This window comes from Dysidea avara, chromosome 2, assembly GCF_963678975.1.
Source record: "Dysidea avara chromosome 2, odDysAvar1.4, whole genome shotgun sequence".
NCBI classification, from domain to species: Eukaryota; Metazoa; Porifera; class Demospongiae; order Dictyoceratida; family Dysideidae; genus Dysidea; species Dysidea avara.
The window spans coordinates 2,300,519-2,314,490 of record NC_089273.1 but is presented as its reverse complement, the minus strand read 5'-3'; the positions used below and the strand labels follow the sequence as shown (position 1 = coordinate 2,314,490).

At 35.6% G+C, this 13,972-nt stretch overlaps 1 protein-coding gene across 3 annotated transcripts in view; it reads left to right on the top strand.

Moving 5' to 3' along the window:
- Window positions 1–1,290: 1,290 nt before the first annotated feature.
- The window catches only part of LOC136246433 (TNF receptor-associated factor 5-like), a 37,707-nt gene continuing 25,025 nt past the window's right edge, over window positions 1,291–13,972 (top strand). Inside the window, exons 1-3 of one of the 3 annotated variants that reach the window (XM_066037871.1) lie at window positions 1,291–1,445; window positions 1,495–1,854; window positions 10,318–10,413. In XM_066037871.1, coding sequence (XP_065893943.1) covers window positions 1,843–1,854; window positions 10,318–10,413 — 108 coding nt within the window. In that variant the 5' untranslated portion in view covers window positions 1,291–1,445; window positions 1,495–1,842. Of the gene's footprint in view, window positions 1,855–10,317; window positions 10,414–13,972 lie in introns of all 3 variants that reach the window. The other 2 variants (XM_066037874.1, XM_066037873.1) reach the window with 2 other exon arrangements.

Genomic DNA, 13,972 nt, shown 5'->3' with positions numbered 1-13,972 from the left:
CAATTTATCTGTACCTTGAAGAGCCAACACTGATTCTACATTCACTGTGTATACAAATTTCTTGGTTCAGTTATTCAGAGAGTGATGATAAACTACAGTGTGACAAATAGCTAGTGTGTTAATATGAAAGCACATCTCTACCTGGATACCTGCCTCTATTACACCACCAGACAATTAGCTACCACAAACATTTTAATGCATGCTCCCACCATAGATATCCCACAAAGGCTTGTCCGGATTACTCCGCATTTTAATGAGTAATCAAGATGGCTAGTATCAGTAGATTGTTTACTTCTTAGTGCATGGTGCAGTTCTTTATACTTGAAGTGCAACCATTTAGAAGACCCTGGTAAGAATATTTTAGCCATAATAGGCGTTAACAGCAGCACTAATGTACGCGCATTTGTATGGCTTTTCGTAACGTTGCATTTCTAAGCACAGGTAAATGAGAGGCTTTCTATTTTAGTATCCAGATCACTGTTACAGTAATAGAGCAATCACTGACTGTTTCTACTAGAAAACTTCGATATATCGATATTTTCTAAGTAGAGTCTACAGTATCGTATCGTGATACTTATTTGCTGTATCGATATATTGCCGTATCGATATGTATTGCAGATCTCTATAAATGAGGGTAAAAGCATAAGAAATAATACTGTATGTAAAAACCCTTGATTTAATTTAGATCTTCCATTATCAATCTTCAATTCGAGGGTCGGAGGAATTAGAATTTTGTGCACTTAGTTTTGAATTAGAAATCACCGACACAGATCAAGACACACGATAGTGTGTCGTGCGGCCCAAGAAGCCGGCGCGCCACACTGTGAGTATATTAACAGGAAGAAAGAAAATGCAATTTTCACACCTATGTATCTCTGTGATCCCTTATCGGATTGGAACCAAATTTGCTACAGACGTGCCGGCCAGTTATGGGAGTCTACATACCAAATTTGAAGAAAATCGGTCCAACCATTTCCGAGATACGAGCGAACAAAATTTTGTTTTAATTTCTACGTTTTTTTCTTCTTCTACTTCATTTCCCACACTTCGCAAAATCCGCCATAAAACACGAATGCTTGCTCCAATCGGGCTGAAATTTGGCACACTTGAAGGGCTCATTAAGGCGGATCTCAGTACCTTCTTTGGTAGGAATCCGATGGATATTCACGGAGTTATGATCGATTTTTATTATTATTATTGTTAATTAGCAAAGCCCACTAGAGGCAACACGCTAATGAGCATTACAATCACATATTATATTATATTACTTACAGCGTTCTTAAATGTTTCAAGATCTATTGTGTTGATGTTAGGAATTTGAAGGGAGTTCCATTGAATAATTGTTCGAGGGAGGAAGGAGTATTTGTACACATCAACTCTTGTTTGCAATTGAGTTATCTTGAGAGGATGTTGAGCACGGGTGGAGGACACTGGAGTTGGTGACGGTAAGCAATGATCAGGCATTGCTAGTAAGTTCCTGACAATCTTGAATAGGAAGGTGAGTCTAGCAATTGTTCTTCTGTTTTGAAGTGTAGGCCATTCAAGACTGGTTAGCATGTCTGTGATGCTATCATGGTTTTGGTTAGATCTGTGCCAGGGTTTGTTCAAAACGAAACGAGCAGCGTGGTGTTGAATCATTTCTAGTTTACTAATACCAGTGTGATGATAGGGGTCCCAGATGGTTGAGCAGTATTCTAATGATGGTAAGAACAATTGTTTGTAGACGTGTTCTTTAATTTCTGATGGTGCATTGTGGAGATTTCTTTTTAAGAATCCAAGGAGTCGATTTGCCTTGTTACAGATGTAATTGATGTGAGGATCCCATGATAATTTGTGGTGGAGATGGATTCCAAGGTAATTGTGTTCTAATGCTGTAGCCAGTGGAATGTCGGACATTTTGTATGTGAAAGTACTCTTGTTATGGTGTGTTGTTATCTGTAAAATTTTACATTTGGAGATGTTGAATTCCATCATCCACACTGTGAAAAAAGAGGGATATAAGATGGTATGTCCAGTGGCTTATTGAATACAAAAAAGCTTGGTATAACCTGTATTATACTAACAATCCCACATAAGGCTTTAGTTAATGTGTTAAACATACTGAAACCATATATGTGATGGTATAATGTGGGAATTATATCAGATATAAGCTATTTCAAGTATTGTGGTAATTAAACTGAAACCATACATGCAATAGTATAGTATGCATTATACTAAAGTATAAGATGAGTATAATACAGGATATATATTAAGGTTTATTTGTATTCAATAAGCCACTGGAAATACCATATTATATCCCACCTTTTTCACAGTGCCAGTCAGTTGCCCATCTTGTCAGTGAGTTTAAATCATCTTGAACTATTTTATGGTCTTGTGGTGTTTTAATGGTTTTGTAAATAAGGATATCATTTGCAAAAAGACGGATCTCACTTTGGATGTTGGCAATGATGTCATTGATATAAATCAAGAATAAAACTGGTCCAAGAACAGACCCTTGGGGAACACCAGATGTTACATCACAAGTGGATGATTTAGAACCTTCTACTATAACTTGCTGTGTGCGACCATGAAGAAAGGATTCAAGCCAGTGTAATGCATTCCCTCTTATTCCATAGTGCCTTAGTTTGTAGAGGAGTCTTGAGTGAGATACTTTATCAAAAGCTTTAGAAAAAATCTAGTATTGCAGCATCAACTTGTAAATTTGTGTCTATTTGTTTGGCAATGTCATTGATGGTGATAAATAATTGTGACTCACAAGAGTGCTTAGACCTAAATCCGAACTGTCTGTCAGAAAGAATATTTTGATCTTCCAGATTTGACTTACTATAATGTGTTCCATTGATTTGAATATTACTGATGTTAATGAGATGGGGTGATAGTGTTTTGGGTCAGATTTTTGGCCTTTCTTGAATATTGGACTGACATAGGCATGTTTCCATTGGGATGGTACAGTTCCAGTTTCTAGCAATTGTTTAAATATGTGAGTAAGCATAGGAGAAATTTCAGCTGCTGTTGTCTTTAGTACAAGTGGATGTATGGAGTCTGGACCAGGAGATTTTGATGGATCACAGTTGGTTAGAATGTTGTAAACTCCTTGTTCAGTGATTTCAAATGCTGGTAGAGATGGATGTAATGAAGGACCTTTGTCAGGAATGGTACTGCTGTCGTCATCAGTTGTGAATACAGATTTGAAATGATCATTTAAAACAGTTGCCTTTTCAATTGGGTGTATTAAAGCATTGCCATTTTCGGGATGTATTAATGTACCAATGCCATTGTAATCTTGCTTACGGGTTTTCAGGTAGTGCCAAAGAGATTTTCTGTTGTCTGATGATGATACAAGATTTGTCACATATGTTTTGTGCTGGTGTTTAAGTATAAAGTTTACCTCTTTCTGCAGCAATTTGTATTCGGACCAATCAGTGTCACGATGATAGCGCTTATTCGCGTAGGAGTGTCTTTTTGTGGTTTGAAAAGAATCGAGATAAAGACCATGGAGATATGACACAAAACCCAACCTGTGTCACAATTACGCAATCGATTTTTATAAATAAAAAACTATTAGTTTTCACGCGTACCAGGCAAACCGCCTAGAGCAATGAGCTGAAAATCGGTGTGTAGCTGGAATAATCATCATAGAAAGTCCTTGCAGTAGTACAGAAGAATCGGATTACAAACCACTGAGTCAGGATTCGAAAGCCAACTACGTGTTGCAAATGCGAGATAGAGATACTCTAATAGAACAGTCACCCTAATACTAGTAATAGAGCATTCGGCTACGTTTATAACTTCCTCCATTAAATAATTATATTACATTGCAAGTTATATTCTGTAGGGAATTCAGCTACAACCAGTTAATCTGATAGACAATTTAGCTACAGGCAAGTCACCCTGTTGAGAGTTCACCTAGAAACAAATCACCCTGTAGAGAGATCAGCTAGAAGAAGTCACCTTGTAGAGAGTTCAGTTACAAAGAAACTATGCACCATGTAGATAGTTCAGCTGCAAACAAATCACCCTGTAGAGAGATCAGCTAGAAGAAGTCACCTTGTAGAGAGTTCAGCTACAAAGAAACCATCATGTAGAGAGTTCAGCTAAAAAAAATCACTCTGGAGAGAGTTCAGCTACGAAAAGATCACCCTGTAGAGAGTTCAGCTAGAAGAAGTCACCTTATAGAGAGTTCAGCTACAAAGAAACCATCATGTAGAGAGTTCAGCTGCAAACAAATCACCCTGTACAGAGATCAGCTAAAGAAGTTACCTTGTAGAGAGCTCAGCTACAAACAATTCACCCTGTACAGATATCAGCTAAAGAAGTTACCTTGTAGAGAGTTCAGCTGCAAAGAAACCACCATGTAGAGAGTTCAACTATAAACAAATCACCTTGTAGAAAGATCAGCTAGAAGAAGTCACCTTGTAGAGAGTTCAGTTACAAAGAAACCACCATGTAGAAATTCAGCTACAAACTAGTGACCCTGTAGAGACATCAGCTAGAAGAAGTTACCTTGTAGAGAGTTCAGCTACAAAGAAACTATCATGTAGAGAGATCAGCTATAAACAATTCATTCTGTAGAGAGTTCAGCAAGAAGTCACCTTGTAGAGAGTTCAGCTACAAAGAATCCATCATGTAGAGAGTTCAGCTGCAAACAAATCACCCTGTAGAAAATCAGCTAGAAGAAGTTACCTTTTAGAGAATTCAGCTACAACGAAGCGATCATGTAGAGAGTTCAGCTACAACAATTCACCCTGTACAGAGATAAGTTTGAAGAAGTTCTTTGTAGAGAGTTCAGTTACAAACAAATCACCCTGTAGGAAGATCAGCTAGAAGAAGTCACCTTGTAGAGAGTTCAGTTGCAAAGAAACCACCATGTAGAGATTTCAGCTACAAACAAATCACCTGTAGAGAGTTCAGCTACAAACAAATCACCCTGTATAGAGAGATCAACTAGAAGAAGTTACCTTGTAGAGAGTTCAGCTACAAACAATTCACCCTGTACAGAGATCAGATAGAAGAAATTACCTTGTGGAAAGTTCAGCTACAAAGAAACCATCATGTAGAGAGTTCAGCTGCAAACAAATCACCTGTAGAGAGTTCAGCTACAAACAAATCACCCTGTACAGAGATCAGCTAAAGAAGTTACCTTGTAGAGAGCCCAGCTACAAACAATTCACCCTGTACAGAGGTCAGCTAAAGAAGTTACCTTGTAGAGAGTTCAGCTGCAAAGAAACCATCATGTAGAGAGTTCAGCTACAAACTAGTGACCCTTTAGAGACATCAGCTAGAAGAAGTTACTTTGTAGAGAGTTCAGCTACAAAGAAACCATCATGTAGAGTGTTCAACTATAAACAAATCACCTTGTAGAAAGATCAGCTAGAAGAAGTCACCTTGTAGAGAGTTCAGCTACAAATAAACCACCATGTAGAGAGTTCAGCTACAAACTAGTGACCCTGTAGAGACATCAGCTAGAAGAAGTTACTTTGTAGAGAGTTCAGCTACAAAGAAACCATCATGTAGAGAGTTCAACTACAAACAAATGACACTGTAGAGTCATCAGCTGGAAGAAGTTACCTTGTAGAGAGTTCAGCTGCAAAGAAACCATCATGTAGAGAGTTCAGCTATAGTACAAACAAATTCTGTAGAAATATCAGCTAGAAGAAGCCACCTTGCAGAGAGTTCAGTTGCAAAGAAACCACCATGTAGAGAGTTCAGCTGACCCTGTAGAGACATCAACTAGAAGAAGTTACTTTGTAGAGAGTTCAGCTACAAAGAAACCATAATGTAGAGAGTTCAACTACAAACAAGTGACCCTGTAGAGACATCAGCTAGAAGAAGTTACCTTGTAGAGAGTTCAGCTGCGAAGAAACCATCATGAAGAGAGTTCAGCTACAAACAAATCACCCTGTAGAAATATCAGCTAGAAGAAGTCACTTTGTAGAGTGTTCAGTTATATAGAAACCACCATGGAGAGTTCTGTAATAAATATAATATGTGACCGGATTTGCGAAAAGGTACCTTTTCCAAACATTTTATAAGCAAGCAAACAAAATGATGTAACTTTTGACTCCGTATACTGATCAACTTGCTCTTTGTTTCAAAATGTATCCAGATACTTTAGCTGTACTCGGAAAATTTCAGGCGATTGTATGCAATGACCAAAATGTTATGAAGCTTCAAGGATCAAACAATAGGTCAAATTTTGTGTTTGAAAAAGGTACCTTTTCGCAAATCCGGTCACATATTATGTATTTTATATATGTCATATATATAATTTGTATACATTTACTGATAAAATATTTAAAGTACATCTGCTTCATCTTTTTTTCTTCCTGTGGTAAAGAAAAAAAGATAGTTTTAAAAGTCTTAAAGCCGGCCATAGGCTGGCTTTGGGGTATACAAATACAAAAAGAAGTGAAATCTAATCAAAAACAGCTAAGCTGTAAAAAAAGGTGCGGCCCCAAAAAGGCCATGGTGAAAAAAGATGTGAAATCCAAGGTGGTGGCCAAGAAATGGCTGTGATGGTAGGTTAATGGTAAAAATTTTAATAACAACAATTCTGGTGAATTTGGTGCCAAGACCAAGCGGCACCAAATTCACCTGATTGTCGTTATTAAAATTTTTACTATTAACCTACCATCACAGCCATTTCTTGGACGCCACCTTGGATTTCACATCTTTTTTCACCATGGCTTTTTTGGGGCCGCACCTTTTTTTACAGCTTAGCTGTTTTTGATTAGATATCTATATCTTGTGCATATCTTGAATGGGCATCCAGAAGCCAAAGTGTAAAGTGCATACAGTACACTGAAAAAGCCTAACACCGAGTGTGCATGATGTGATCAGCTACAGTCATTTTCACACATACTTAGAGATCAATTTTCTGTTGTCTCCAGTAACAAAGCAGTAGACTGCCAAAATTTCAGCCTTTTGTATTGAATGGTCTTGGAATCAACTCCTACCACTACTCATTTTTCCCTTCAACAATTCGACAATGGAACAATCTTCCGGAATCTGTAATTAATTCATCAAGTGTAGAACATTTTAAATCCTTATTAAATTTATAACTATAGTGTGCTTTTATACTCACTTTTGAGGTCTTGCACAGTAATATAATATAATATAATAATAATTATGGCATTACATATTTGCAACACAATTTGCACAGCAACTATAATGCCAAAGAATACAAGGTACTTGATTAATCGATCATTGTACTCATGAAGCTGTGAAGGCAGTACTTTGCTAAATTTCTTCACTACTAATCCATTAAGGTATACTGTTTTCCCTATATTCCTCTGTTGTGCACAAAGAAGAAGGTAATTGCAATAAAGAAATGACTATACTAAACTTATCATAAATAACTCAGGTACACTTCACTGTACAAAAATATAACAAAGATTTCTAGCTCCCATGAATAGCAAATCTGATGGTGTATAAGTTTTATTAATTTGAGACTAGTTTCACTGCATTCTGAAACAATTATAATTTTTTTATGTTACATGTATAGTTTTACTTGGTTTCAAAATAAAATTTTGCAAAAACAGTATGTTTTTGCTCAGCCAGTCACAGTAATTATTTTTAAATGCTGATCACTCAGTTATACCATTTCAGTATAAAGTAATACACTGGTAAGATACCTACAATCTACTATTGATGTAAACCAGAAAGTACGTTTTCAATCAAGTAGCTTGCTACAGCTGTATATAACTATTTCCAGAACATTAATGTGTTATTTAGTACATGTAATAGTAGTATCATGTACCCGAGTGATTTGCCTGATATGTACACCCCAAGCTCGAGGGCCGTTAGGCCGAGAGCACATGGGTGTACATATCAGGCAAATCACGAGGGCACATGATACAACTGATATGTACCATGCCCAATGCAGGCTGATAGCCCGTGGGTGATTAACCACCCAAGATACGAGTCAGAACACTGAATTCATTATATAGACCAACTTGCGAAATTCGATTGTAGTACAAAACGTTGTGACTACGTTGTAAACATGAACGGGCAAGTCCTAAGAGTATCCTGGAAAAGTTCAATTTAGCTATTTTACGAGTATTTAAAGCTGTTGCATTGTTTTATATACAGTTTACAACATTTACTAAACATCTGTAGGGGTAAGCTTTATTGTCGAGTGTTTATATCATGTTACTCAAAAAGTGGGTATGTCCACATTCCAAAATGCGGCGGATCGCTTCTTAATGTGCTATAACACTAGTTCTCACCTTAAACCAACATTTCTCAACTCATAGGAAGGCAAGGGTGACAAATAGCTTCAGTCTGAGTATTGTAGGATGCAAAATCGAAAGTATCATTTCGTCACGTGACAAATAATAATTTCCCACAATCGATTTCAGCTAGAGTTTCTATAATTATTATTATAACGAATTCGGCAGTACTGGTCCCACATCAAGGCCATGGTTTAATTTAAATGTACCATGGCCAGCTAGGGTATATAAGACTGAAATTTCCTTTGAAGTTAGGTGGCTTCATGGTACATTTACCATTGATTTTAGTGTATCCTGTATAGTTTAGTGTATAAAGTCTGTCAGTGTACCCATATATCCATTAAGGCATCTTTTATTACCCTTTGAAATATCTCAACTTTGTTTCTTAACTGTATGCTTAATGGTTCAAATAAAATGACCACAAGGTATTGATATTGTTCATCATTTTAAGATGGTTGTTACATTGTAGCTCTGTGATTGAATAACCTTGACAATTTTAACAAGCTACAGTAACTAATGTTTTTACTTCCACTTCTCATTTAACCTACTAGCAATGTTTACTTACTATCCCTTAATTCATAACACATTACCTGCTACCTGCGCCTAATATTATCACCTAATCATATAGTATGGAAACACTAAATAGTAGGAATCATGAATATTTCTGTTTACTAGCTTAGAAATTATAATATAGCTTCAATGCATCTTGGCAGTGCAGTATGTGTAGTCAAAGTTGCTCTGATCATATTGTCAATGAAATTTTCTGCTGACTAACTAACTAACCAACTAACTGTTGTCTTTAGACAAGAGTTACACTATGGATTGGATGTTATATTAAGTATCCAAAAGATGCATTGTTGTTGCCATTAATAGTGTTTTGCAAGGGAACAGTCACTACAAGTGATACCATAAACAAGCATGATAACTAGTCAGCCTCAACTCTATACTTGTGCCTTTGTTTACAATTTTACAATTTTCTGTGATTTGAAGTATCTGATTAACTAATAAGTTATAATTATATTTGCTGAGGACAATTGTTTAGGCCTGTGTCAGATATGCCAGCATAATAAAAAGCATAATAGGCTGGAGAGCTATGCCAGCATAATGCTAGCATACACTGTACTAGGTAGATATTTCAAACTGTGGTGCTTAATTAGATTGATACTCCCTAAAAGAGCAAGCAGTCAGTGGAAACTGCAAACTGCAATAGAGCACTCAAATACATTGTACATAGCTCCTTAGATCAATACTCTCTAATAGAACAGTCACTTTGTAGTGAAATACTCTAATAAGAGCATTCACTGATTAAAATGTTTCAATATGATTGTATTAACCTAGGAGCATAATGTAAGCATAATGGGAACACTGAAGAGTATAATATAATTAATATGTAAAAATTTAGGGAAATTCCTGAAAGTATTTTGGGCAGCATATTTGACTCTGCCTACAAGTGTTAATAACTACACTATGACTTCTGTGATATAACTGGCTTATATCAAGAAAAAGACTGTCAGTGCTTTGATGCATATATATGGCTTCACACAGCCAAGGACAACTGCTAATATCTACAACTGCTGTGATATAACTGGCTTATATTCAAGTGAAAGACTGTAGGCACTTTAATGGGTATGACTTCATATTCAGCTTACATGAACACTTTACACTGACACTGCATTCTGATTGCCAACATTTTAACACCTTACTGGACAATATGGTAGATACTGCATAGGCTTTACAGTTTCAGTATAGTGTGGCTTCACATAGGTCTATATAAAAGGGTAACATGTTATTTGAATGTATAATTTGTTTTGTATAATCGTGTGTTTGAAGTAACAAATTTAACTGATTTTTTTACTTTAATTGGTAGAATCTAAATTCAGCATGTACTTGATTGTAAAGTAACAGTTAAATGGTTAATTTTATAACTGCATGTATACCTGAGTGAGTAGCAAGTATCTTAAAGATAATTCTTATGGAATATACAGTGTAAACAAACATTAACAAATGAATAACATTTAATTAACAACTTGTAATATTTTATCTTAGTCAAACATAGTGATAATATTCTCCATCACATGTTGTATAGTGTTATACTGGACTACACTATTCAGTGAAGCAGAACAAAATAAACTGTGTCAGGCTATATTTACAACTAGGAGCTGATATTACTATAAAGGATGAGGTAAGTAATTGTTGCAAATGTTTATAGGTATACACTAAACTATTACTTAGTCATGAGCCTTATGTACCAATTTGGTATTGGCTAATATAAACTTTACTATAGTGTGTTTTGCTGGTTATAGTAGTAGTAGTAGTAGTAGTCTTTCCTACACACATTAAATAATTGACTAAAATATTATAAAGTAAGGAGGTGTTCAGTAAGATAATGTACATATTTGGAATACTCAAAGGCATATTGTTTAAAATTTTTATAAACTAACTGGTACTATACATTCATCTCCATTGTCTGTTATGTATTTTTAACTCAAAGCATGTTTTAAAGACCGTATCATTTTGTGGTATAGTAAAATTGCACTTGTATATAAGTAGTAGAGAACTGCTGACCTTGCTAATCATATTAAATATTCAATTTATGTACAAGTAATAAACATGTACATTGTAGTACAGCACAGATTTAATGCTTAGGCATGTGGCTACATATTATGCTTTTAAAATTGAGCATTATACATTTGGGAAGTGCTCAAAATGTGCTTTGGATAAATTAAATTATGCCCATTTTTTTCCTGTTAAATGGTGTATATTAGACCATTTACTTTGATTTTCATTCTTAAATATTGCTCTATTCTTATAGCCGGTTAATATATTAGAGAATTTCATTATTCCAAGTGACTGCTTTAATAGAGTAGTGAAATTGTGTGACCGCTCTATTGCAATTGTTGACTGTTCTATTATAGTATATAATGTAGTTGTATAATTTGCAGATTTTCTCATTGTTAAAGCTTTACAATTGCTTTAAAATGCTGGTATAATGTCTGGTTCCCAAACATACCTATTCCCAAAATTATTCCTGCAACCCTTGCGATGTTCCTAGTCACAAAGGGTACTACTCTGTCTTCAACTGTGAGTGATTTTTAACCTAAACCCTCGGTGCATTAAGACAACAGCTGAATGATTTCCACAGGTAAATTTTTCCAGAACTGTGGATAAGGAAGCCTAAGGTGAGGAAAAAACTGTATCACAACATCAACTTGTTTGAATTATGTTTAAGAGTCCAGTACAGCAGGTTGAGGCAGAGAAACACAAGGAGAAATGATTGTGATGGCACCACTGGCAAGATATGCATAAGATAATTATTTTCCCTGCCAGGTGGATAAGTGACTCAGGAAAAGTCTAACAGTGATGCTATTGTTTGTTTCCTGGTACTGCTAACCAAGCTTTGTAAAAATTCTAAACCAATCTTGCTTCAGAGGAGCATAATGAAGTGTGGGTTTTGATAGCATGAAGCACTACATCCAACAACTCCATGCTTTTTTGAGTAGAAAGTTTTAGTATTTTTGGAATGCTACAAAGTTGATAAGGAGAGCTTGGTCTTACCACCTGCACAATAGACTTTCACTTTTTTTTGTCTACCTTTAAAGTAACAGTTCTTGCGATTCTTTGCTTTATGTCACAATGTGACATATGCAACTAAAAATTGTGGCTTAATATATGCATGTCACTATATAACAATGTATTTGATTTATTTAAAGGTGTTTTTGAACATTGCATGATGCAAGCCACCTATATATTCAGGCAAGTGAACTTACCAACCTATTATATACTGGTATAATTTTGTGCATAATACAGTAGGTGACTGATACATCAGCACTGTAGTGTAGTGGACACAATAATTATTCCTTACTTTAAGTTATAGTCCATTGTTAAGAAAATACTTACATGTTCTAATAGAACAGTCACTAACTACTTTGAAAGCTGCCAAATGTCAAATTTATATCATTGACAACAATTCTTTTCTTCTGATCATGAGTTAAAGTTAATAATGGCTAAGGCATATTTACTGTGAACATAACAAGTTTATACTTTGAACAGCAAATATTTGAAAGCATAATAGGTTGGTACCTAGTTAAACACTGTACATTAATACAGTCACTCTCACTGTATCCCAGGGGCAGAACCAGCAGCTGGAAAGGGGAGGGACACAAACAGGCTAAGTTGTAAGTGGTTGGGGAGACCCAGATTATCTTGTTAGTTGCTGTATTTTTTGAATTTTGAAGCAGCAAAAAAAATCACCTCTTAATAGTATCTCAGTGTTGATTTTGCCATTTTTACCTTTGCAGATGGTTGTGAAGTCTTAAAAGCTGTTTAAAAGGCTATTAATGTCTTTAAAAGCAATGCAACACAATAATTATTTTAGGGCTGCTTAGTATGCCCGAAGGTGTTGAGTGACAATTTTACGGCTAGTTTGACTGATTTGCTTTGATTACTAGTGAATTTGTAACAATAAATGCTGTGCATATTTTCATGCATTATAAATTGATCTTGGCCTGACATAAAGTTCAGTATTTTAGTCAAAAATATAGCTAGCTATATGGCTACTCCTCAAGGTAAGAGGCGAGATTAGGGATGGGGGGAGGTGGGGGAGTCATTTGCCCCAAATGTCCCATCGTGGATCTGCCATTGTATCCTGTTTCGTACAACTTGGCAGATGCATCTCTAGCAACACAAATATACATACGGATAATGAAGCAACGAAAAAATTGAAATATAGGTTCAACATACAGTTATTGCACTACTGAATCTAGCCTGATGGTGTGGATTTGGTGATGAAGTTACTGTATATACCTGAAGGCTGCTATAGTTGATGCATGTATGAATATTAGTTATAGTAGTCACATTATTCTATGCTGTAGAAGCAAAATCATTCACAATTCCTAAATAAAAAAATACTCAACTACACTAGACTCTTATTGGAGACTCATAGAATATGCCATTATAATTTTGGGTAAAAATAAGTAGTAATAGGCCTCTGTCATTTGCCAGAATAATTAAGAGCATAATAGGGTGCTATTCCAGCATAATTCTAGCATATTAGGTGGATGTTTCAAATTCTGGAGGTTAACTTCTGTAAATGGATTGATACTATGTAATAGAGCAGTCAGTGAAATTGCAATAGAGCACTTAAATGCATGATACATAGCTCTTTAGATAGATAATCTCTAATAGAACAGTCACTTTGTAATACTGTAGAATACTCTAATGGAGCATTTACTGATTATAATATTCCAAGATGGTTGTAAGCAATGTTGTTAACCCACAGTAGAAGTATAATGCAAGTATAATGGAAGCATTGAAGAGCATAATTAAGGCCTGAGTCAAATATACATTTACCTAAACTGCTTTCTGGAATTTTCCAAAATTTTCACATATTAGAGGGTGCTCCTTAAAGAGTGGTAGAGTAGTGCTGCACTACTATATCTTGTAAAATACCTTTGATGTGGTTAAAGGAATGTATATAATAAACAAAATCTAATGGCTTTGATGTTGTTAGCAAATTGACACTTTCTGGGAAAGGCTCTGTAGGTAGTATAGGAGAGTGGCTAAGCAAAACAAGTTGGTGTTGTGCTGCTTCTAAAAATCAGGTGCCATCCATCTAGTTAACTCATCTGGAAATAACCAACTATGTAATACTGATTTATTACTTTAAGGTTACGGGATAGTGAGCGACTGTCGAACAAAATATTTATGATGTAATTAAGATGGGCTTGATGTTGTTGTGTTGT